The sequence below is a fragment of the Conger conger genome, chromosome 6 (assembly GCF_963514075.1).
Source record: "Conger conger chromosome 6, fConCon1.1, whole genome shotgun sequence".
In the NCBI taxonomy this organism is placed as follows: domain Eukaryota; kingdom Metazoa; phylum Chordata; class Actinopteri; order Anguilliformes; family Congridae; genus Conger; species Conger conger.
In genome coordinates, this window is record NC_083765.1 from 46269037 (window position 1) to 46292060 (window position 23024).

Sequence of the window (23024 nt, forward strand, 5' to 3'; positions counted from 1 at the left end):
AATAGCATACAGTACATTAAGTTGTAATTACTGTATGAGCTGTATTGGAAAATATCACTATAAACACTAATGGCCCATTTGAGCATAATTTAGAGGCACAAACACCTCTGAAAGGTTTTATTTCCTGACAGTATGGGCGACAGAGCAGACACGGAGACAAACCACACTGCTTCCTGCCACTTCACCCTAATCTCAGACTCCCCCCAAACCGCACATCTCCATCTGCCTTTCAACCACATCCCCAAACTTTAAAACCCATCAGAAATATTGTGAAACAGCAGACGGGTTTCTTAGGCACACACCACCAGGCAGCCTCTAATCCTCCAATCTCAGCGGCGTTCTCTGATTTCTGCTCAGACCCAAAAGAGGAGAAAACAGCAGAGCGGTCGCCTCCATCGTCTGACAAGACGGTTTGCAGACAGCGTACCCTGTAAAACACGCCTGCGGACACACCGTCTCGGACGTACCTTGATCTCGCCGTCGTTGGCGAAGGGCCCGAGGGTAGCCATGATTTTGGGGAGGGCGGCGGCGAGCGTTTCCTGCACGGACTCCTCGGGACGTTTGCTGATGCGCGTCAGGCAGGGCAGCAGGTTCACCAGGTACGGCCTGGGGGGAGGGGGAGGGGGGGGGGGGGGGTTACCGCCACGCTCGTCTCTTACCACGCCGTCTCCGTGGCGAGCATCGCCGGGGGGAGGGGCTTACCTGCACTTCTGAGGTCGCACCAGGTGGCACAGCTCAGCGAATCGCCACAGGGCCGCTCGCAAGCTCCGTGACGCACCGTTCTGCCGGGGAGAGAAAGGCACGCTGGGAACTCGAGCCACATCCCACTTGACACTTAATGACGGCCGCCATTTCCTTCAGTGCGCACATGACAGAGGGGCAGCAGTGAATCATATTCCGCAGTTACCACGGCAACTGCCGGTGGATGATGTTTTATAACCTTCCACACGAAGCAAAGCCCACGTTCTCAAAGAAACTGAGAAGGATCCTTCTAAAGTAACGTAATGAGTACTGAAGTTTTACAAATATACGGTTAAACGCTGTCGTACCTTCTTAATCTCTTTGTACAGCTCCAGCTGCAGTCGAGGCAGATTGGAGTCCATGAGGGCCTGGAGCAGGAGATGAAGAGGATTAGCCCTTTGAAGAGTGGGTTTTGTGGAAGGTTTTAAAAGTTTTTTTTTTTTTTTTTAATTCTATGTCAGTGTTCCAGAACTCCATTGCTTTCCATTACTAGTAGTGATTGTTACATCAGCATGAGAACATTCTAATCAAATATTTCTGATCTTACCCCTTAAAGGGTTAATCCAGCTATTCAAACACATGAGGAATCGCATTACTCAATGCACAAGAGTAGAATCGAGTAAGCCCAACTGCCATCGGCCCAATGACAGCGAGCAAGACGAGGAAGGCCGCTCTTACTTTAATGATCTTGTTGAGGCACTCATCGGCCACCATCCTGACGTCGGACTCTGCGTCGTCGCTGCACAGCAGGAACATCTCCATGGCGATTCCCAGCAGTTTCTGGAACTCCGGGGAGGTCCTGGTCCCAGGAAGAGAAGGGTTCAGCACTACCACAGAAACCAGGTGGTCCTGTATCTCAACTACAGGAGGCTCTGGCCAGCTGAGGAGCTGCTGCTCCGACAGCCCACTGAAAGGCCCTGCACTTAGCGAACTGCAGCAGATGTATCAACCTGGAGGTTTCAGCAGCAACAGAACTTTAAATGGTAATAATACGGACCACCTGGTTGGACTGTAACATCTGTGCCGTCACTCCACTCATCTCCTTTTGTTATGTTCCCAGTCTCATTGTTGCACTAGCAGTGCACTGGGATCTTGCCTTCTTGTTGTGTTTTTCTCCTGTGAGATTAGGATTGACAGCACTTGCAGGACGCCCTTTATAAGGTCCCTGTGATGGCGGGGAGGCAGGTCTTCACTCCTGCCTGTCCCCATTGGGCTGGATTAGTTTATGATTTATGAGCCGTAACATATTGGGTGCTCGTCCGGGACGGACTTGTAAGTAAGTGTTCTTAACAACCTTCTCATACTCTTTCCTTATTACCCACATTGGCATGCCTGTCCCATTCTTCGCTTCTTCATTCTGCCTAAAACACACCAGCCTGTCAGTGTTACTGTGACAAACAGCCCAGGCTGGTCGCAGACATCTGGTGTTCAGGAGTCACTATAACGCTGTGAGGTGGGAGGTGTTCAGGAGTCACTATAACGCAGTGAGGTGGGAGGTGTTCAGGAGTCACTATAACGCAGTGAGGTGTTCAGGAGTCACTATAACGCAGTGAGGTGTTCAGGAGTCACTATAACGCAGTGAGGTGTTCAGGAGTCACTATAACGCAGTGAGGTGTTCAGGAGTCGCTATAACGCAGTGAGGTGTTCAGGAGTCACTAACGCAGTGAGGTGGGAGGTGTTCAGGAGTCACTATAACACAGTGAGGTGTTCAGGAGTCACTAAAACGCAGTGAGGTGGGAGGTGTTCAGGAGTCACTATAACACAGTGAGGTGTTCAGGAGTCACTAACGCAGTGAGGTGGGAGGTGTTCAGAAGTGACTAACGCAGTGAGGTGTTCAGGAGTCGCTACAACACAGTAAGGTGGGAGGTGTTCAGGAGTTACTAACGCAGTGAGGTGGGAGGTGTGGATGGATGGCAATATGGGCAATAAGGCATCACTCATCTGAGTCGGCACTGGTAAAATGACCACGTGTAATTGTGACCTCCAGGTTTTTATTTGTGATAAATGAAATGGGATCATGATCGACGGCTGCTTTTATAATCGACATATCTGACCTCCCCTCAAACTGAATGGTGGCATGGATTTTGCAGGCCACACACGATCATTTACATTTTACATTTCAGTCATTTGGCAGACGCTTTTAATCCCAAGTGACGTACAATTGCATAGGTTCTTCCACAGGTTAAAGCATCAAATCCATTCCATAACTAGTAAAATACTGTTCTAAATAGAAAGACAGTCATCGTAAGTGCAATGAAACAGTTAGACAAGAGGGATATTGGAAGGGGGTGGGGGAAATCAGGAGGGATGACGAAGGTATAGTTTGAAAAGGTGTGTTTTTAGTCTACATCAAAATATGGGATTCTGCTATCCTGACAGTGGTAGACAAATCATTCCACTACTGAGGAACCAGAACGGAAAACAGGCATGAACATGCAGCTGGGCTGCCAGGTGCTTGTAGTGATGGAACCACAAGGCGACCAGAGCCGGCAGAACGGATTGGTCTTGCTGGGAAGTAGGGAGCAATTAAAGATTGTATGTAAAGTGGGGCGGTCCCCTTAGCAGCCTGAAATGCCAAAACTAGGGCCTTGAAGCAGATGCGTGCAGCAATAGGAGGCCAGTGGAGGCCAATCAGGAGTGGGGTGACATGAGCCGACCTGGACTGACTGGTGGCCAGGCGGGCTTCAGCATTCTGGACCAGTTGGAGGGGCTTGATGGCACAAGCTGGGAGACCGGCCAGGAGGGAGTAGCAGTAATCCAGGCGGGAAATTAAGAGCGCCTGGACTAGGAGCTGGGTGACTTCCTCCATCAGGAGATGACGGATACAGCGTATATTGTAGAGAAAGAATCCGCAAGTTCTGGCAGTGGAGGATACATGTGGAGCAAGGGTGAGGTGGTTATCAAGAGTCACCCCAAAATTATTGGCCGTATGTGAGGAGGATACTACAACAAAGTCCTCAACAATCAGTGAGAAGTCGATTGTCAGAGAGGACTCAGTAGGGATGTAGAGAAAATCTTCCACGCAGAGATCTGGGTATTAGGGGGGAAGGAAAGAAAGAGCTGAGTGTCATCGGCATAAGACTGATAAGAAAAGCCATGGGAAGAGATAACAGAACCAAGAGGCATTGTGTACATAGAGGAGAGGACCAAGAACTGAGCTTGGTGGGACTCCAGTTTATAGGGGGGGAGGGTCAGAGACTGAGCCCCTCCAAGTCACCTGGTAGGAACAACCAGAGAGGTAAGAAAACCATGCGAGTGCAGATCCTGTGACACCCATGCCAGTCAGCGATGAGAGCAGAATCTCATGGTTGACTGTATTGAAGGCGGCCGACAGGTCAAGGAAGATGAGGACAGAGGAGAGGGATCTGGCTCTAGCAGAGTGGAGTGCCTCGGTGACCACGAGTAGGGCGGTCTCAGTGGAGTTGCCACTCTTGAAGCCGGACTGGTTGGGATCGTGAAGATTGTTCTGGAGAAGATAAGTTGGGAACAGACCGCTCATTCCAGAGTTTTAGATGGAAAGGGAAGAAGAGAGACAGGCCAGTAGTTCTTCAGAGCAGAGGGGTCAAGAGTAGGTTTTTTTGACCAGGGGAGTGACTCTGGCCCTCTTAAGGGCACAGTGCCGGAAGAAAGGGAGGTGTTGATTAGGGAGGAGGGAAAAGGGAGAATGTCATTAGAGATGGATTTTAGAAGGGGAGAAGGGATGGGGTCAAGAGGACAGGTGGTTGGGCGGTGGAATGTGAGGAGTTTCAAAGTGTAGGAGTCAGAGAGGGGAGAAAAGGAGGATAGGGAGTTGGAGAAGGTAGGACGGTCTGCAGGGGGAGAGGGTGGAGAGAAGGAATTGTGGATGTCATCTACCTCCTTTTCAAAGAAGTAGACAAACTCAAGAGCTGCGAGTGATGAGGCAGGTGGGGGGGTGAGAAGAGAGGAGAAGGTTGAAAACAGTTTGCGAGGGTTTGAGGCAGCTGCGTTAATTTTAAAAAGAAGGAACATTTAGCAAGAGAGACAGAGGAAAATAAAGATAGGAGGGCATGGAAGGAAGCTATGTCACTGCGGAGAGTGGACCTTTTCTCTCCGCTGCCCGCAGTTTGGTTCGGTCAGCTCATAGAGCATCAGAAAGCCTAGGACTGGGGAGGGAGGCCTGGGCTAGTTAGGTAGTGAGGGGACACAGAGAGTCAAAGGAAGATGAGAGAGAGGACATGAGGGTTGTGGCAGCATCATCGGGAGACAGTCGAGCGAAAGACTCCACAGATGGTAGGGAGGAGAGGATTGCAGACAAGAGGGTGGAGGTAGACAGGTGGCGTAGGTTGCGCCGACAGGTGACAGTGGATGGTGGGAGGGATGGATGAGTGTTAGAAGAGTGTGGAAGAGAAAAAGAGATGAAGAGGTGGTATGATATATGGAGTGGTGTTACAGAGAGGTTGGTTGTTGTGCAGCTCCTTGTGAAGACCAGGTCAGAGGGGAGAGGGGAATGTGTGAGGGTAAGGTCAAAAGAGGGAGGGAGAGAAAGGTGGACTGGGTGGGCTGAGTTCAGGTTAAAGTCACCCAGGAGGATCAGGGGAGTGCCATTGTCTGGTCAGGAGCTAAGGAGGATGTCCATCTCATCCAAGAAGCACCCCAGAGGACCTGGGGGGCGATAAACAACAATAATAGAGAGTTTGCATGGGAAAGTAACAGAAACCGCATGAAATTCAAAAGAGGAGAAGGATGAGAGGACACTAGATCTCCATGAGGATGAGATTAGGAGACCTGTGCCACCTTTTCTGAGAGTGGGTCAGGGTGTGTGGAAAAAAGAGTAGGCAGAGGAAAGGGCAGACTGTGTTCTCTTGTGAGAGCCACGTTTCTGTTAAAGCAGGAAAGTCAAGGTTGAGGTAGGAGGCACAGGCCGATATGAAGTCTGTTTTCTGGACGGCAGACTGGCGGTTCCAGAGGCCACCGGCCACACAGAGATCAACACCAGCGGATCTGGGAGAGAAGATCAGCTTAGAGATATTCCAGCCATGTTGGCGGGAACACATGGAGGGAACTAGGGTAAATAGATGGACAAGAGGAATCCTACGCAGTGAAGTGAGGGCAGGCGGCAAAAATAAAATCAATAATCAGGCTCTCAAACAGCCTCGATGGACACCCGCAGATAGACAGACAGACACCCGCAGATAAGACACCCGCAGATAGACACCCTCGACGTTGTATGCCTGCAACTTCGTGTGACGAGACAAGTCGACGAGGCTACCGCATCCAGTTGCCGCTGGTGCGCTACACAACTGCTTAAATAATTAGCTGTGACACTATTTGCTGGCAGAGGCTCCTCCTGCAACAAAAGCTGTGGCCTGCCAGCCAATTGGAGACAATAGCCTACCTCAATAGCCTAGCTCACCTGCGAGAAATAATTTCCACATTTCCAGTCGGTCACTTACCTCAGAGACTGCGCCACGATGTTTTCACATATGGTGAGGCAGTGAGTCACTCTGTCCTTTTTGGTGGTGGCAGGCTCCTTCTTCCTACGACAGAAACAAAATCAAACGGTGAGAAGAAATGCACTGACACAGACCTGTGCAAGAGAAGAAACCAAACATATGAGCTCTATCACTTTATATTACACACACATTCTATACATGAGCTGTGTCACTATATTGGGAGCTAACCAGCATAAAGATGAAACCGTAAAATAGTCAGTACTTTCCCGCTTCCAAGATTTCTGAATCTTTGATATAAATATTGTGATTTGTTAAATGGAGCGCTGAACCCGTGCATCTGCAGTTGTAAATTAGTCATTGGCAAGAAGGTACCGACAGCATCAGATACAACTACAACAACAGACCATAGGTTCCCCATAAATAGAAATAGAAGCTTCTACAGTGTGAATACTCATATGGCATTCCATTCGTTCAATTAGGCAGAGGGAAGCTGGCAGAAAAAGCCTTGGATGAAGCCAATTTTCAATGCAGCGTGCTGCATCATCAAAACAGCAACAATGTGTCACTCTGCAGAGAAAGGCTGCCCACGCTCACCAAGATCACAGATAGGACACAGAGGGGGCATTCTGTCACTTTAGACTCCAGCCACACTGGCACAAACCTACCCTCTGTGGGCAAACTGCGCAGGGCGGACCCATGGCCTCACCACGGCAACCGTGACCCCGCACCACGTCAGGCAGACACCCGACTTCAGCTGAACATTGGCATTTGGGCTTTACCCAATTACAATGGGCCAAGCCATATGACACATGACACATCCACTTTCAGCAAAACACTACCACGTCCTTGGCTCCTCATAAATGAACAGGCATATTAAAAACAGAAGAAAAATAATCACCCTTAAAAGGCCTCCTACTCGATCATCAAGTGCCAAGTCCACCATGTCATCACGAAACAATTTACACACACAGAATGCAGATTGAACAGAACCCTTCCCCTTGGAACTTAATTATCCTCACAACATGCAGGTGTGGAGGCCCTAGCTCAGCAAGACTGCCCCGATTACAGAAAAGAGATCAGCGCCACTGGGTTGACCTCTGGGTCTGAAGGTAATCACTGCATACAGAGGATGAGGTCCTTAATGCGTAGTGGACATTGATTTCTTATATTGTGGAGTGACTGCATTCCACTCCAAGACAGACCATCAGAGCAGCGGATTAGCCATCACCACCAGCTGTATTTGGCCTGAGGGTATACTAACTTTCATCTTCAGTCCACCTTTCACCATGAAAACCATCACAGCCAGGGGACTACTACACCAGGAAGTTATTTTCCAAACATTTGGAAATAAATTATGACTGCTGATTAAGTCATGTCTCAACTTCAACATCATAATGTAAGGACAGAGAAAGCAGTGATGCGTGGCAGAATGAAAAAAAAAATAATAATTTTAAAGGAAAAAAAGGAAATTTGTCTGAACATCATTTCATTAAGACAGTGTGTCAAAACATCAGCAACCCCAATGAAATACACAAATCTTACACAGGTTTCCCACATCATAAAAGCTCACCATGTTATAAAGTACTAATACTGCAGAAGTAGATACTGTACAGCAGTGCGGCTGACCTTCATTTTACCCTCTCTAACATCACACTGCTTGCCAAAAAAAAAAGTCCAGAGCAACACTTCATCTTCCAGGAATCCATCTGCATACTTATATTATACTGGAGTGAACAAATTATTATTCCCCCAGGGAACTTAGTCCTGCAGTACAGACAAATCACACACACACATCAAATAAACAAGTAGGAGTAAGTAACAGCAGAGATCAGAATTGACAGGCGTTTTGATCTGCACTGACCAGCATGTTGTTGGTGTAACAGACCCATGCATTTAGCAGCAGTTGCGTTTTGGCCTAGAGATAACAGAGCCGGGATGAAATAACTTGCAACTCATTTAAAATCCTACTGTACTTGGGTAAGTTCCATATATGTCAATACTGTTTACTTATTGACTTGACTTAACTGTGATTTTGTGAATCATATGATTAGAGATTCAAACATTCATATTTAACGGACATTACATCCAGAATGTTGCAGAGCTGGCATGTTGAAATGTTTTATATGAAATGTAACAAATAATGTAGTTAGGTATTTATGTTCACCTACTCTCATTGTATTGCACATTGTTACATGTACGCTTCAATATTTTCAAAGGGTACAGTTGCGTTCTATCCTACATAACCACATCTTTGTCATAACATCGCGCATGATAGAAAAGCTTGCAAAACAAGAGACTGTTGCAGATACTGCACACACTTACCAAATCTAATTTATCAAAATACTGAAGCAGCAAGGGATCATAACAAAGAAGAGTGGCGTCGCTCTTTGTACAGTTAACGCAATATTGTTTGCCTGATACAATAGCCACACAATCCCAGATTGAACAGTTCAGTGGTTCAACTTCCAGCATCATAACGCTATAACCTCATAGCTTCCAAACAGTTATTCACTTTTTGTTGTTACACTTAATAATCTAATGCAAATTAATTGATTACGATATGCATGCAGTAGAATAACGGTAATCATATAGCTATCTTATTTTGCAGATAGACAGCCTAACGTACTGTTGGTGTCAGAAAGATGGCTATCTAGCTAACTAGCCAAGCTTTCTATATAACGTTACAGCATGCTACCAACTAGTTAAAGCTCAGACATTAGCGCTTTAATTTCACTGTCGTAGAAACAGACAATTGAGCATGGCGTTTCGGTTGCTAGTTACTGTTAAATCTGTTCATATGCTGATAATACCACTAACTAGAGCTGGCTAGTGAACAGTCGTAACATTAACTCACCTACCTATCCTCCTCACCTTGCTAACTGGTTACTTACTGTTTCTGCACAAGCTCTTCGGCCGAAGGTTGTCCCTGTTGTTGCTGCTGGAATGACTTCAGAGACTCGAAGGCCCTCATCAATTTCTCCATGGTGGCCATTTTATCAAGAATAATATTTACAAACAGCTAGCTGGCTAGTAGAAACGCTAGCAAGCTAACCCGAGAGGGCAGAACAAATAAGAAAACACACGGAAGTGTGGAAAAAGCCTGGGGCTTTTCGACCCAAAGCCTCCTTTTTTGGCACCGGAAAGTCCTTTAATTCCCTCTAAATTTTCCTTAAATGAATGAGATTTGATTGATGTTATGTCCAAATCTGTAAACCATCTTTGATCCATCCATCCGTCCCATGAGCCTCACAAGGAAGTCGCTTGATAAATGCTTTGACAGCTTGAGGGGAAGATGCGACAGCAATAGCCACTCAGGTGAGGTTTTGTTTTGATTGACATTAGCACCGGCCAATAAGCGCCCAGCCGCTTCTGTAACAACGGGAAAGGGTTTACACTACAATTTTCCCCTCGACTGAACCCAAACCGCATCTGCTTGGTGTCACATGATTTGGGCGTCAGGAGAAAGTGACGCTTGGACTACGAGAGAAATGCGATCGCTTGTCAGTGAGGTACGCACAACGGATTTTAAAACAGCGACGCACGGCTCAAGTGTGTTATAAACTGCTGGTAAACCATCAGAAATTGACACCGGTTGAGGAACTCACTCTGTCGCAGTGAGAGACGCAGTTGTGCCCGCCGGGGGTCTTTTCCAGCGTTGCACCTTGGTTGCATGAAAGGTGCTGAAAAGGGGGAGACCTGGAATCAAACACAAACACATTTTCCAGACCTACCTCACCTTAGAGAGTCAGGCATGGGAAGAATCAAGAATCATTCTACGCTTAAAAACACAGTTGTTCCGAGACTACTAATTTATATGTGAGTGATACACTAAAGGTTCTTGTATGGAAACTGTTGGGGACACTAAGACATCTTAACAAGCGATATATATAGCCTACATTGACCAAATCCCAAATTGTATTGTTACTGTGTAGCATGAATACGTTACCCATATTTATTTTTCAAGCTTCAATTTCCCATTCATTATTTGGTAATAGACAGTGCATGGGATGTTTTATTTATACATCTTTTCTCAAGCACCCGTTATACAAATACTAGTGTGCATTCACTACCTGCTTAAAACCAATAATCTATGTCTGTCAGCTGTTTCTTCCTTTGTGTAACTAATTGTATGCGCTTAATATAACTTTTAGAATTACTATAAATCCCAATAGGAAACCAGTTCAAGGTGAAGATTTGCTGGGAATAAACCAAGGGACAGGTATTTATTTATATACAAACGGCAGTGTTTTATTTATTAATTACAAATGTACGATATGGTACAACACCCAGTGATAGAACATGTACAAGAATTACATTGACTGCAGTGGTTGAAAGACATGACTGTACAACTACAAAATCGGTCAACCTTGCATTAATAAAGGCAGTATCCGATACTTCTGATATGTATGCATGGAATATAATGTACAATAAAAAAGCTGAAGGATACTATCAATGCATGCTTGATTTGTTAAACATCTAAAAAAAAACTTTAAAAAAACATTAAAAATGCACTTTATGCAAACATTCAAACTGTTCACTGTATTTCCTTACCAGCAAAAAAGGAGGGATTCTGAGTGAATGTGCCCTTCGAATCAATCTTTTCATTTAAGAAAAAAAAACCTAAGCCAAATGGAAGAAGGATTCAGGATTTGTTGATTGGCACACCGATAAAGACCTAGTTCTATTTCAAACTTCACTTTTGAAAATAAAGAAATTATCAGATTCCATTTTGATGCTTTGCTTGGCATCATTTGCAGCATTTTTTGGAACAACTCTTGAAAATGAAGCAAAGAAAAAAGTGCAAATAAATTTTCAATTGTCCATGCATTGCAAAAGCAGTTGAATAAATCAAAGTCTACATGGGGATTAATACGATGGGCAGCAGAGCACAGGGATGACCAGGTGGGCACAGATCAGAAGCTCAGAAAAGTCCAGGACCTCTCAGTCTACTTACAATACTCACAATCTAAAAATGGCCACTACAATCAAGTCTCTTCAGCATATTAGTCAAATATCCTTGGACTCTTTGTATGTTAATATTTACAGAGCATTTTAAATGCAGTTTCAGCCAAATGTAAAATAAGTGTAAGTGAATGAGTTGTTAAAATACACTCAGTGAGCTATTTATTAGGTAGACCTGTACACTAGCTTGTTAATGCAAATATTTAATCAGCCAATCATGTGGCAGCAACTAAATGCATAAAAGCACGCGGATGTGGTCAAGAGGTTCAGCTATTGTTCAGACCAAATGTCAGAATGGGGATGAAATGTGATCTAAGTGACTTTGACCATGGAATGATTGTTCTTGCCAGACAGGGTGGTTTGACTAGCTCAGAAACTGTGGATCTCTTGTAATTTTCATGCAGTCACTAGAGTTTGAAGAGAATGGTTTAAAAAAAAACAAAAAAATTAAAAAAATTTAAAAAAAAACATCCAGTGAGCAGCAGTTCTGCGGGCAAAAATGCATTGTTAAGGAGAGGTCAGTGGAGAAAGGCCAGACTGGTTAAAGCTGACAGGAAGGTGACAGTAACGCAAATAACCACACATTACAACAATGGTATGCAGAAGAGCAATTCTGAACACACAATGCATCAAACCTCTAAGTGGATAGGCTAAAGCAGCAAAAGACCAATAAGTCTAAAAAATAAGTCAATAAGTTAATACCTGATAAAGTGCTCACTGAGTGTATATCTGAATTCCTTTGTGGTAAAAACATTGTTTATTAGTGAGTACTATCATTAGCTTAAGTTTATTTCCTTTTTACACACGGACTTCGTGCTTCTGCCTGGCAGTAGACTGTAAAACTCAATTCTGCTCATGTGCCATTTTATGAACTGATCAAAACATAACAATAAAATGTCAAACATGCACCTGTAGCTAGAGATTGTCACTTGTTTTCACAGCATTGAAAATAAAAATGTTGCAACTAAGTAAATATAAAGGATTTTCAGGTTGAAGAATGAGAAGCACTATACCTTGTAATTATAAAAAAACTTGATTGAATGGTGCACCGCCTTTAAAAAAAAAACAAACAAAAAAACAGCATACACCAAGAAAGCAGCCTTACTTGCACCGAGAACATTTCCTTGCAAGATATTTTACCCTGGTGTGACAATTAAACCTTGGCAAAGTGCACTTTACCAATATTGCAACACTAATCTGGATGTTGTTTAATTATGGAGGGGCGAGAAGACCTTCGGATAGGCTGCTAGGATGGGCCTCTCCGAGTATCAGGATACATTTGCTGCACTCACCCTAACAGAAGGAATGTTGCAGTGGAACACCTCTTATTCACCAACTGTCAGGATGGGCCATTTAACATGTTATCCAGTCAGTTTTCTGTCCTTAAACTTAAGACAGAATGGTCGCATGGATGACATGTGCTTCCTGTTAGATCTTAAAGAATACGGTTAAAAGATGCTCAACTTCAGTAGTACTGATGTGTCGTTGATTGACACACCTCCTGCACCTCTAGGTGAATCTGACTGGCTCTTTCGGGCCTGTACTGCTTGCATACAGAAGCAGTTTCTAATTTGATTGCATTCCAAATTTTAACACAAAATACCATGAGACTATCGAAAGGCATATTTCAACATGAGGTATTTAGTTATGCAAGATCCCTAGTGTGACCACAGAATATGTGTGTGTGTGTGTGTGTGTGTGTGTGTGTGTGTGTGTGTGTGTGTCTGTAAATACTACTAGCTGGGTGTGAATGGTCCAGAAGTGAAAAGCAATTATTGTGAGCAAATAGATTTAATAATACCATATAAATGCTATATACACGCAAATTGAATTTTCTTTTAAAATTGTTTTCCATTATTAAACTCTGCTGATATTTTGAATTCATTGGGGAAAATAATCTTTTAAAGGGCCTGCCATATTGTTTTTCTGTAGGCTTCAAATGTGCAGTAAATGTGTGATAACATGAGTTCTTATGTCACCTGCTTAAGGCATGGACACGCTGATCAGTTATTGAAACCGCAACTTCCCAGAAACATCTCAATTTCACATTGAAAGGTTACAGGTGTTCTTTTGAATGGGAACTCTACCAGAATAAATGGTATGTTTAGTTGTTTTCCCCAGAATAGCTGAGGTGGCCTGCATTTCATGCGTCAGACCTTTCATTGATTATTCCAAACTGCATATTCATATGACAGAATTCCCCAGTTTCCGAGGGAAAGGGGGGCAGGGGTGCTGAATGTTCACAAGATGAGTATGATGGTCCTCATGTTCAAAAATAATGGACAAGCCTATGAATGCTCACAACCTCAGTGAGTGCAAAGTAAGACCTGAGGTTGGGGATGTGAAGTCAGACTTTTAGCTCAATCATAAAGTGATGGGAACTGAACCATGACCGTGAGTCAGGGGTTCTAAATATTAAGCATGTGTGCTCATCAGGGTCAATCAGGGACTGGGATGGTAAGCTTGAAGCCATCGTGGGGGCTAAATTTTTTACCTCCTTGTGACACTATTTTGGAACTGACCGTACATAATTATCAGCCCAAATGACCCCAGACCATCTCTGCAGACCTGTCCAGGAGAAACGCAGTTGAACGTACCTTTAACATACCAGTTCGGCAGACCGATTTGTTTAAAGATCTTGCAGCTGTGCGTAGTAACAGAAAATGTACTAATACTATACGTAGGCCAAAAAAAACATAAAACAAAATAAACATTAAAATTAAGCCCTATGCAACATAAAAAAGAGACTAAAAATACCAAACTGTGCTTCTTTTTAAAAAGAATCCTTAAATACATATTTCTATACTCATTCCAAAGGGGGAATATGTTATGTATGCATTCAAGTGGTAATTATATGGCTTTTTTTACAATACAACCTTTAGTGAAAATATACATCTAGACATAATTCAAGTACAAATGTACAAAATCTTTAAACTCATACTTTTTCTTTAATTATAATACACTTTTAATACAATTCATAAATACAGTTAAAACATTCATTTTTGTTAAGATGGCGCTCTTTTTGGCTGACGAGAGTGGTTTTAAAGTCGGGATGGCTCCTCGTCCTCATCACTGTAGCCACTCTTAAAGCATACCTGGGGACAGGGAGGCAGTGGGTCAGTCACTCTCTGATGGAGGCCCAGTGGGACCCCAGTGGGTCAGTCACTCCCTGATGGAGGCCCAGTGGGACCCCAGTGGGTCAGTCACTCTCTGATGGAGGCCCAGTGGGACCCCAGTGGGTCAGTCACTCCCTGATGGAGGCCCAGTGGGACCCCAGTGGGTCAGTCACTCCCTGATGGAGGCCCAGTGGGACCCCAGTGGGTCAGTCACTCTCTGATGGAGGCCCAGTGGGACCCCAGTGGGTCAGTCACTCCCTGATGGAGGCCCAGTGGGACCCCAGTGGGTCAGTCACTCCCTGATGGAGGCCCAGTGGGACCCCAGTGGGTCAGTCATTCTCTGATGGAGGCCCAGTGGGACCCCAGTGGGACCCCAGTGGGTCAGTCACTCTCTGATGGAGGCCCAGTGGGACCCTAGTGGGTCAGTCACTCCCTGATGGAGGCCCAGTGGGACCCCAGTGGGTCAGTCACTCCCTGATGGAGGCCCAGTGGGACCCCAGTGGGTCAGTCACTCCCTGATGGAGGCCCAGTGGGACCCCAGTGGGTCAGTCACTCTCTGATGGAGGCCCAGTGGGACCCCAGTGGGTCAGTCACTCCCTGATGGAGGCCCAGTGGGACCCCAGTGGGTCAGTCACTCTCACCCTTCACCATTCTGGAATGTTCTGCATGGCTGTGTGTGTATCGGAGCAGCCGGGCCGCGCGGTGGCTAAGCAAGCACAATGGGTACAGATAGCAGTCAAACGCTGCTATCTGTACCCATTGGCTGATCTGCACAGACCCACTTTCTATATTGTTCTGCTGCTAAAGGAAATTCAAGGTTATTCACAATAAAGCCGTGGAGATTTTTGGGTTTTGGCCAATCAGGTTTCATGGTTTGAAATCAGGGCCGGCATTTGTAAAACTTCAGTCTCAAGTGCGTCAGAATTCTGAGAATGACACGATTTCTATCTTAATTGTATGAGTAAGAATAAGTGCTAACTCAGTTAGGACTTTCCAGCTGTGGTGGGAGCACAGAGGTGGAGACTTTGATTGTCCGGATATTCTGTTTGTCACAGATATTGTAAGAGATGTTGTATTCTCCTGCTGCATGCAATAAAGCTCCTACAGTATAAATTGAAGTTTTCACGACACTATGGTTCCTGGCGACTGGAAAAATACAACAATGCATAAGTGATGACATGGGCCTATTACAGTCATCAGTAGAGCCATGTATGACACTACCAAGGCTTTGACAGCACCAAAAAAAGTCAGGCGGTCCACTGATATCCCTATGCATCTCGGAAACATCCGTCAGAACCTAGAGGCTTGGATTGCATATGGAGTTGGTGCATACGTCTCTGTATACATTTCAATCATGAGATTAGTATCGGACAAGTCCTGCGACTTAGGCTACCAGTGGCTCAGTTTCTCATTATTAATCAAAATCTCAAGATTTCTTGCCACAAAGTTTACTATTTCTTGCTGCCTCCAGTAAGATTTTCACTTTGTTGAATCTATTATCGTATACAGTACCATGTCGTATTATAATCTAAGCTACAGCTCTAAATATAAATTGAATGCAGGCACGAGCACATTCCCAATGGTTCCTGTTTAAAAATGTAAGGTGGGACAAAATCTTATGACAAGAAAGAAGCAGTATCTCGTATTTGTCAACGTAGCTTCCTTTTTAATATAACTTGAATGGAGGCACAAGCAAATTGCTAATCGTTCCATTTCATGCAACAGGCCATTCTATGAAGGCTTGCCATTGGCTGATTCCTGGACGCCATCATTGAAGTTCCTCCTTACGGCAGCTGAGTGTGCTGTGAAACTGAGATCAGCACCTAAGAGCGCTGTTATGCATAGCACTTAAATTCTCACCAAAAAGTAGGACCTAATTCCGTGTGGATTTGTTCATAGAGCCCCAGGCGTGATATCCCTGAACCCCCCCCACCCCCCCCAGGTGAGAAGAGCACTCGCCTCTCTCCTGAAGAGCCGGTAGAAGAAGCCTCTCTTTGGCGGGGGGTTGGGTCTATTTACATCCAGGTCAGCACAGAGGGCGCCTTCCACCTCGAACACGTTGATCTCTTTGAAGCAGTCCATCTCGATCATCTACCAACAGCAGAGCCCAGGATAAGACACTGTGTGTGAATGATGTCTCTCTGGCTATGCAGTACAGGGACATGCACAGCCTCTATAATCACACAAGGACAGTTTACCATCAGCAGCAGAGAGATAGAGAGATAGAGAGGGAGAGAGAGAGAAAGAGAGAGAGAGGGAGAGAGAGAGAGAGAGAGAGAGAGAGAGAGAGGGAGAGAGAAAGAGAGAGGGAGAGAGAAAGAGAGAAAGAGAAAGGGAGAGAGAGAAAGAGAGAGGGAAAGGGAGAGGGAGAGAGAGAGAGAGAGAAGAAGGGAAGTTGGAAGTTGGGTATGACTGCCCATTTTAGAACTACTAATACATAGGAGCTTGACTCCACTTTTTTGTTTTTTTCAAAAATGCAGTACCTCATATTGCCAGGGGATGGAGACACTTCCCGTGACAAACTTGTGGTAGAAATAGTCATCTGTGGTATCCAGGTTTACTCCTTTGACGGTGGAGAACTGTTCGATGTCCAGCACGTCTTTGCAGTAAACTGCCCGTGGCTGGGAGAGAGGAGGCAAACACGACCTTCAGAGAACCAAGCCTGGCTTGCGTTACCGCGGTATCACACCATGGTAACAAGGAGAACAGAGGTTCAGTACAGACCCAGACGGCACAACTTTTGCCCTGAAAAACCTAGATTTTCACACTGTGTACTTTATATAAATGGAGCATGAGCATTTAATGCCGAAATCTGAAACGAATAATGAAGAATTAAGAATTGATTAAGAATGTTTCAGAGCCTTGGACTCCCAACACTTCAGTCATTGTAACCTGTGACTCAATCTCTGTTCATTGAACTCCAAAGCTCATGAAGAAGCATTGCGCATGAGATGTAGTGAGCTGAACAGAGGCCGCAACTTAGTCTGCTTAAATCACACAAGTGAGTGCCAACGGAGGTGAGAACCTGCTCTGGAAAGCATAGGAGCTCAGGTAGCGAGGAGAGAGAGGAGGGACTCACATCCGGGATGAAGGGCGGGTCCAGCATGTTGGCCTCCAGCCTCTTGAAGTTGATGTTCCGGAAGATGGGGTGCTGCTTCACCTGTGCAGCACCCTGGCCCTGGCACCCCATCCGCCCCTTGGGGTCCTTCGCTAGCAGCTGCCAAAAAGAGGATACTTCAGGTCAGACAGTGCAACCTGCAGGACTATTACCCGTCCTGGACTCTGACAAGGGTATTGCTATTGGGAGCGGAGTGCACGTTCAAAAGAATGGAAAGAGCGAATGTGTTGGGTGCCAAGAAAATGTCGTCATATGCTACAGGTGCGTTTTATGAATGCAAAAAATCAATGAATAAATCTATTTGAGCATTTAGCGTTTAAATAAATGCAGTAGTTTTTGTTTTAAAGTGATGTCAACTAAGGCTAAATGTACAGCTACATGGTGGCACTGTTCCCTAAAAACGTCAGGTAAAAATGCTGAAAAAGCTTATATTTTGACCTCAGATGTGTTGAAGAATGAAGGCCCCCTTACCCAATATTTCAAAATGTCTGGCCTGAACTGCTATAGCTGCCAAAGGAACTCTCTCTCATGGCACTGCAATTCTGTAGTGACCACGTAGCTGACATACAGTACTCTTCATTTAAACCCAAACCCAGAACTAATGATCTGTACACTTAGGAATTTTTCATACTCTTGGTATTTAATATCCAGTTGTCCAAGTGTCATCACAACAGACTTGCCAGGTGGAATTGCATTTCTGTCCCTGTCAGGGGCTGAGAAGCATGCAATTCAAAACTGCCCCCAAAAAAAGAAATGCGTTTCATCTGCTTTGTAGAGGATCAGATGCTCTTTCATGTGATTTTGTGATACAAGATCATACGAGGATACACTGATATCAAACAAGCCTCTTCATGCTAATTATGCTGAAAAAATAATTATTCGGCAGTAAGATAAGCATTTTATGAATATTTCATGTTTCATTGCATGATGGAGCCAAAATAGAAAAAGCCTTAATAGAAAAAGAGAGCTTCATTGTTACACAAGCTCTATTTGAATGGCGCTACATTGTACTACAATATAAACAGGAATATCTGCCTGTGACCCTGGTCATGAGCTACAGTATGTACATACAAACATACTAGACAAGAATTTTACCATATACATTTCATATTGATTCTTTATTGAGATTTTGATTAAAGATGCAACACAAAGATCACAGTATTGAAAATCTCTAACCCGCCACAGTTACAGGGCTGTGGGACCTCACACCACCATGCCTCCTAACTCAAGACTTCAGTATGCCATTTCTCCTTACGTTTAGAATCTAAACTTTATATGTTGTACAAACAGTGATATTTTGTGGAATATTGCTAGCAGAAACCCATAAATGTAACCATCTACCATCTACAGCAAAAAAGGTTTGGATATTAACACCACACTCAACTGTCAACTGATAACCCTCTAGGTTGACATTCATATTGTGCCTTACCTCTACTTCCTACCAAACCAGACATAAATGCCATCTGACCACCCCCCACTGTCTGCAAAATGGCAACATACATCACGTGCCCACCGGATGGGCTGGGTCCAGCTTAAGAACCGCTGTTCTCCACTTCCCACAGAGCAAAGCAACATCAGTATATCATGTAGATAATAAAATGCCTTGGGCTTTTTATAGTAACAAATACATAAAAACAATATTTAAATCATCTTTTAAATGAGCTTTACAGAAAAAAAAGAACAGATTTAAAGCAATGCCAGTATATTATTACATGGATGATAAAATGCCTGGGGCTTTTTAGAGTAACATACATTTTAATTTTTTACATATTTGAATTATCTTGAATTTTATTTTGCTTTTCATTTGATTCTATTTTATCTGTAAAGCATGTTTGACAGAGGCACTGTCACAAAAACGCTTTACAGAAGAAAAAGAAAGGAGAATTGAATAAAAGAACCTGAACCCCCCGAAAAAGGTGAGTGATTGAGGTAGAAACTCCCCAGTGGAAGAAAAACTTAAAGTCTTCTGCTGTAGTCTTTCTCTGTAGCATTGTGTGTTCAGAGATGCTCTTCTGCATACCACTGTTGTAATGTGTGGTTATTTGTGTACCCATTACCTTCCTGACTGTTTGACCAGTCTGGCCCTTCTCCTCTGACCTCTCTCATTAACAACTTGTTTCTGCACACAGAACTGCTGCTCACTGGATATGTTTTGTTTTCTGCATCATTCTCTGCATACTTTAGACTGTTGTGCATGAAAATCCCAGGAGATCAGCAGTTTCTGAGATACTCAAACCACCATGAGCTTTTTCAAAGGGGTACAGGGTGTGCCCCCAAAGGGCTATCCCAGCAAACATTAATGAGTCACCTTGCATTTATTTATAAGTTAAATCCATCTAAAAATGTGTCTACTCCTCTGTTTGGCTGTGGCACTGCCATCTACAACACAGTCATCCCTGGACTGGTAACTGAACATGACGCTGCTGATAATATCATTGGATTCAATGCAAACCGAAAATTAAAAGGAGTTTATTTTTGCCCACGGCCCTCATGCCCTTGTCTATTCTTGGGCTGCTGATATCAATCTGAAGATAAGCCCCAAACTATAAAGTTCCACTGAATCCCATGAGAGCGTTTAGCTTTTCCGCACCCGGGGTCAAAATGTTCCATCCAGTCATACAAACAGACCAATTAGGCATTTCCCTTCCCGTCTACAACATGCCTTTTGACTTCTCTTGACTTTTTTATACTACTTTCCAGATTTTTTACTAGCGTGTGAGTGTGAGTGTGTGTGTGTGTGTGTGTGTGTGCATGCGTGCGAGAGAGAGAGAGAGAGAGAGAGAGAGAGAGAGAGAGAATGTGTGCCTGTGTGTGTGTGTGTGTGTGTGTGTATGTGTTTGTGTGTGCTGGTACACTACTGGGAACAAATGAATCCGTATTCACAGCTTGTGTTTCATCTGCACATTTCTCTGTGTTAGTCCCATTGAATACAACATTGAACACCTGAACGTATGACATTCCTGTCATACAAGAAAGCAGTGCTCATGGGAAATGAAATTCATGGCTGGAGGCTATGGAACTGATTCAAAGACATTAAGACTTCAACTCCCATTAACATCCTGCACAAGATACATTATTTTCCACATCAAGTTATCGTACATGTAACTTGAACCTATAACATATTCTGGGACAATATTAATCCAGTATTAAATGGGCTCAGCTCGGTTAAGTTCCTTCAACATATCAAAACCAAGATGCAGCCTTCTGTGCACTTTATAGTATGGAACTAAATGTCTGGCTACTACCCATGAAAATAGACAGTGATAAGGCAATGGAAAAAGCCCTATGAGTGTGTTGTAGAGTCTGCGCTCAAAGCTCGAGGCCTTACCCAACTTAGTACAGGGGCTTTAGCAGGTCAAAGAGTACAACGAGAATTTATCCAAAGTTACTGTCGTTCATAGTCCTGCTGTGTGCACCCTGTAATTTACCCAGCTGTGCATCCGCTGGAGTAGTTAGGGTTGAGTAGAGCACCCTTACTCAGCTGTGCATCCGCTGGAGTAGTTAGGGTTCAGTAGAGCCCCTTCACTCAGCTGTGCATCCGCTGGAGTAGTTAGGGTTAAGTAGAGCACCCTTACCCAGCTGTGCATCCGCTGGAGTAGTTAGGGCTGAGTAGAGCCCCTTCACTCAGCTGTGCATCCGCTGGAGTAGTTATGGTTGAGTAGAGCCCCTTTACTCAGCTGTGCATCCGCCCCCCCCCCCCCCCCCCCCCCCCCCGGAGCAGCCCTCACCCCATTAAGGTACGTAAATATCAGCGCACGGCCCGGTTCGGTTAATCACCATTCCGAGGCACAGCACACAAATCACTGAGAAATACGAGTGCACCCCAACTCCAGGACAGAAGTGTTTACCGCTGGTCTCCCACGTCAACCCCCCGCCTTTTCCATCACACCCCACGTTACATCATCGTACCCCTGAGCCGGCCAGCTGTGTACAGGATTTTCGGCAGACCTGGGTGAAATACATAGCCTAATTGGTTTGGATTCAAATACTGTCCTACGCTATACTGAGCTTGACTGGTGTATTGGAACCTATGAAGCACTATCAAAAAATACTTGCAAACCCCACCTTCTGGTCCTCCTGGTTGGCTCAATTGCAGAAGATAAGCACAGAAACATATTTGAATCCAAAACAATGATGCATTTTAGCCAGGTCTGATTTTGGGGAGATAAAGCTCACAGATGGAGTTACCACGGACTCTACTGTATTCAGAAGTGTGGGAATCTCTGTAGAAACAGTGTGTACATGCTGGATGATTTTAGGGTACCTTCACTGATTGGGTCGTGTGGTTAATGTCAGTAGCCTTGTACCTGTCCTAATGCACATCAGCCATTATCATTATAATTACCTTTTAATAACATTATTACATTCTTCAGGGCTTAACAGAAGAATATTTAAATGAAGTGCTTTAAATAAACAGGGGTCAAGACAGTGGGTGTGGGGGGGGGGGGGGGGGTCAAGCGCATGTCCTTCCAGCTATTTTGCATCAAAGTAACATTTCACTAAATTTCACAAAAGGGACTCCAAAGCCTCCTCATTTCTGTGACAGACCTCAAACAAACTGGCGTTCAGATGAGAATGTATGTCGCTCATCAAAGCCAGAGATATGCCTTTCTGAGGGAGCTGTCGGTTACCGCTTCAGTTCTTTGGGGGTGTGGATCAAAGGGCTCGGGACACCAGGTGAATGAGAACTTGCCCCAGCACAAGGTGCTGTTAGGCAGCTGTTCCAGTATAAATCTAGAAATGGGTTACGTACTGTGCGAGACATTCAGAAGCACCCCAAAGAAAATAAATAATGAACTGCAATGTGTTGGGAGGCACTGAAGCGTGACAGGGGGTTGGGGGGGGGGGGTGCGTAACCCGGGTCCTGCTCACCAGCTTGCAGATGTCCCGGGCCTCTTCCGAAAACTTGTCGGAGTACTCCTCCTGGTCCTCGCGCACTCTGCGGTCCACCTCCTCGCGCTTGACCCGCTCCTTGCGCCGGCGGAAGGGGGACTGGCCCTGGATCATCTCGAACACCAGGCAGCCCAGGCCCCACCAGTCCGGGCTGAAGGAGTAGCTCTCGTTCTGGATCACCTCCGGAGCTGCCAGGGGGTGGAGACACAGAGCCGGGTCACACGGAGGAGCTTCTTCTGGAATAAACCATCTGAAGGAGGAGACTGGTCCAATGCTCCGAAGCAAACAACATGACTGGTTTGACAAACTTGTGTTTGCGATACATAGGAAGGTAAATATGAAGTAGAGAGCATATTACAGAAAGCACCAAAGTAAACTAAGGTGTGCATGATGGGAGTGGCCTATTATGACCAGTCCTCCTTTACTAAAATGCATCCTATTGGTCAGTTGGCACAACTGTAACTGGACTTGACTGCACAGTTCACTGGGTGGACTACAATCATTATTCAAATTTATTTTATTTGCCCCGCTGCGTCCCATCAAATTCTATTTGTCAAGATGTTGCCACACAGAGCACAACATACTACACAGCACAATAAAAAACCAACGATCCTGTAACTAAAGGTGTCTTACTGGATATACAGGTTCATTTCACCTTAGTAGACATGGCAAGAACATATTTCAGCGTTTCTGGCCTTTAGCCATTGCAACACTTTATGTCCCATTGGTAAAGGAATGCGAGTACATGTTGTCCACATTGCTGAAGTAGCCCAAACCCAA

At 44.7% G+C, this 23024-nt stretch overlaps 2 protein-coding genes across 2 annotated transcripts in view; both read right to left on the bottom strand.

The window, feature by feature from the left end:
• The window catches only part of LOC133131576 (huntingtin-like), a 51641-nt gene extending 42246 nt beyond the window's left edge, over nucleotides 1–9395 (bottom strand). Inside the window, exons 1-6 of the mRNA XM_061246949.1 lie at nucleotides 9047–9395; nucleotides 6156–6239; nucleotides 1420–1540; nucleotides 1050–1109; nucleotides 703–782; nucleotides 468–606 (exon numbers count right to left, since the gene is read on the bottom strand). Of these exons, the coding sequence (XP_061102933.1) occupies nucleotides 468–606; nucleotides 703–782; nucleotides 1050–1109; nucleotides 1420–1540; nucleotides 6156–6239; nucleotides 9047–9147 (585 nt within the window). The 5' untranslated portion in view covers nucleotides 9148–9395. The remainder of the gene's footprint in view (nucleotides 1–467; nucleotides 607–702; nucleotides 783–1049; nucleotides 1110–1419; nucleotides 1541–6155; nucleotides 6240–9046) is intronic.
• Nucleotides 9396–10377: 982 nt separating this feature from the next.
• The window catches only part of LOC133130327 (G protein-coupled receptor kinase 4-like), a 55045-nt gene continuing 42398 nt past the window's right edge, over nucleotides 10378–23024 (bottom strand). Inside the window, exons 12-16 of the mRNA XM_061244823.1 lie at nucleotides 22224–22432; nucleotides 17313–17450; nucleotides 16717–16854; nucleotides 16193–16324; nucleotides 10378–14212 (exon numbers count right to left, since the gene is read on the bottom strand). Coding sequence (XP_061100807.1) covers nucleotides 14159–14212; nucleotides 16193–16324; nucleotides 16717–16854; nucleotides 17313–17450; nucleotides 22224–22432 — 671 coding nt within the window. The 3' untranslated portion in view covers nucleotides 10378–14158. The remainder of the gene's footprint in view (nucleotides 14213–16192; nucleotides 16325–16716; nucleotides 16855–17312; nucleotides 17451–22223; nucleotides 22433–23024) is intronic.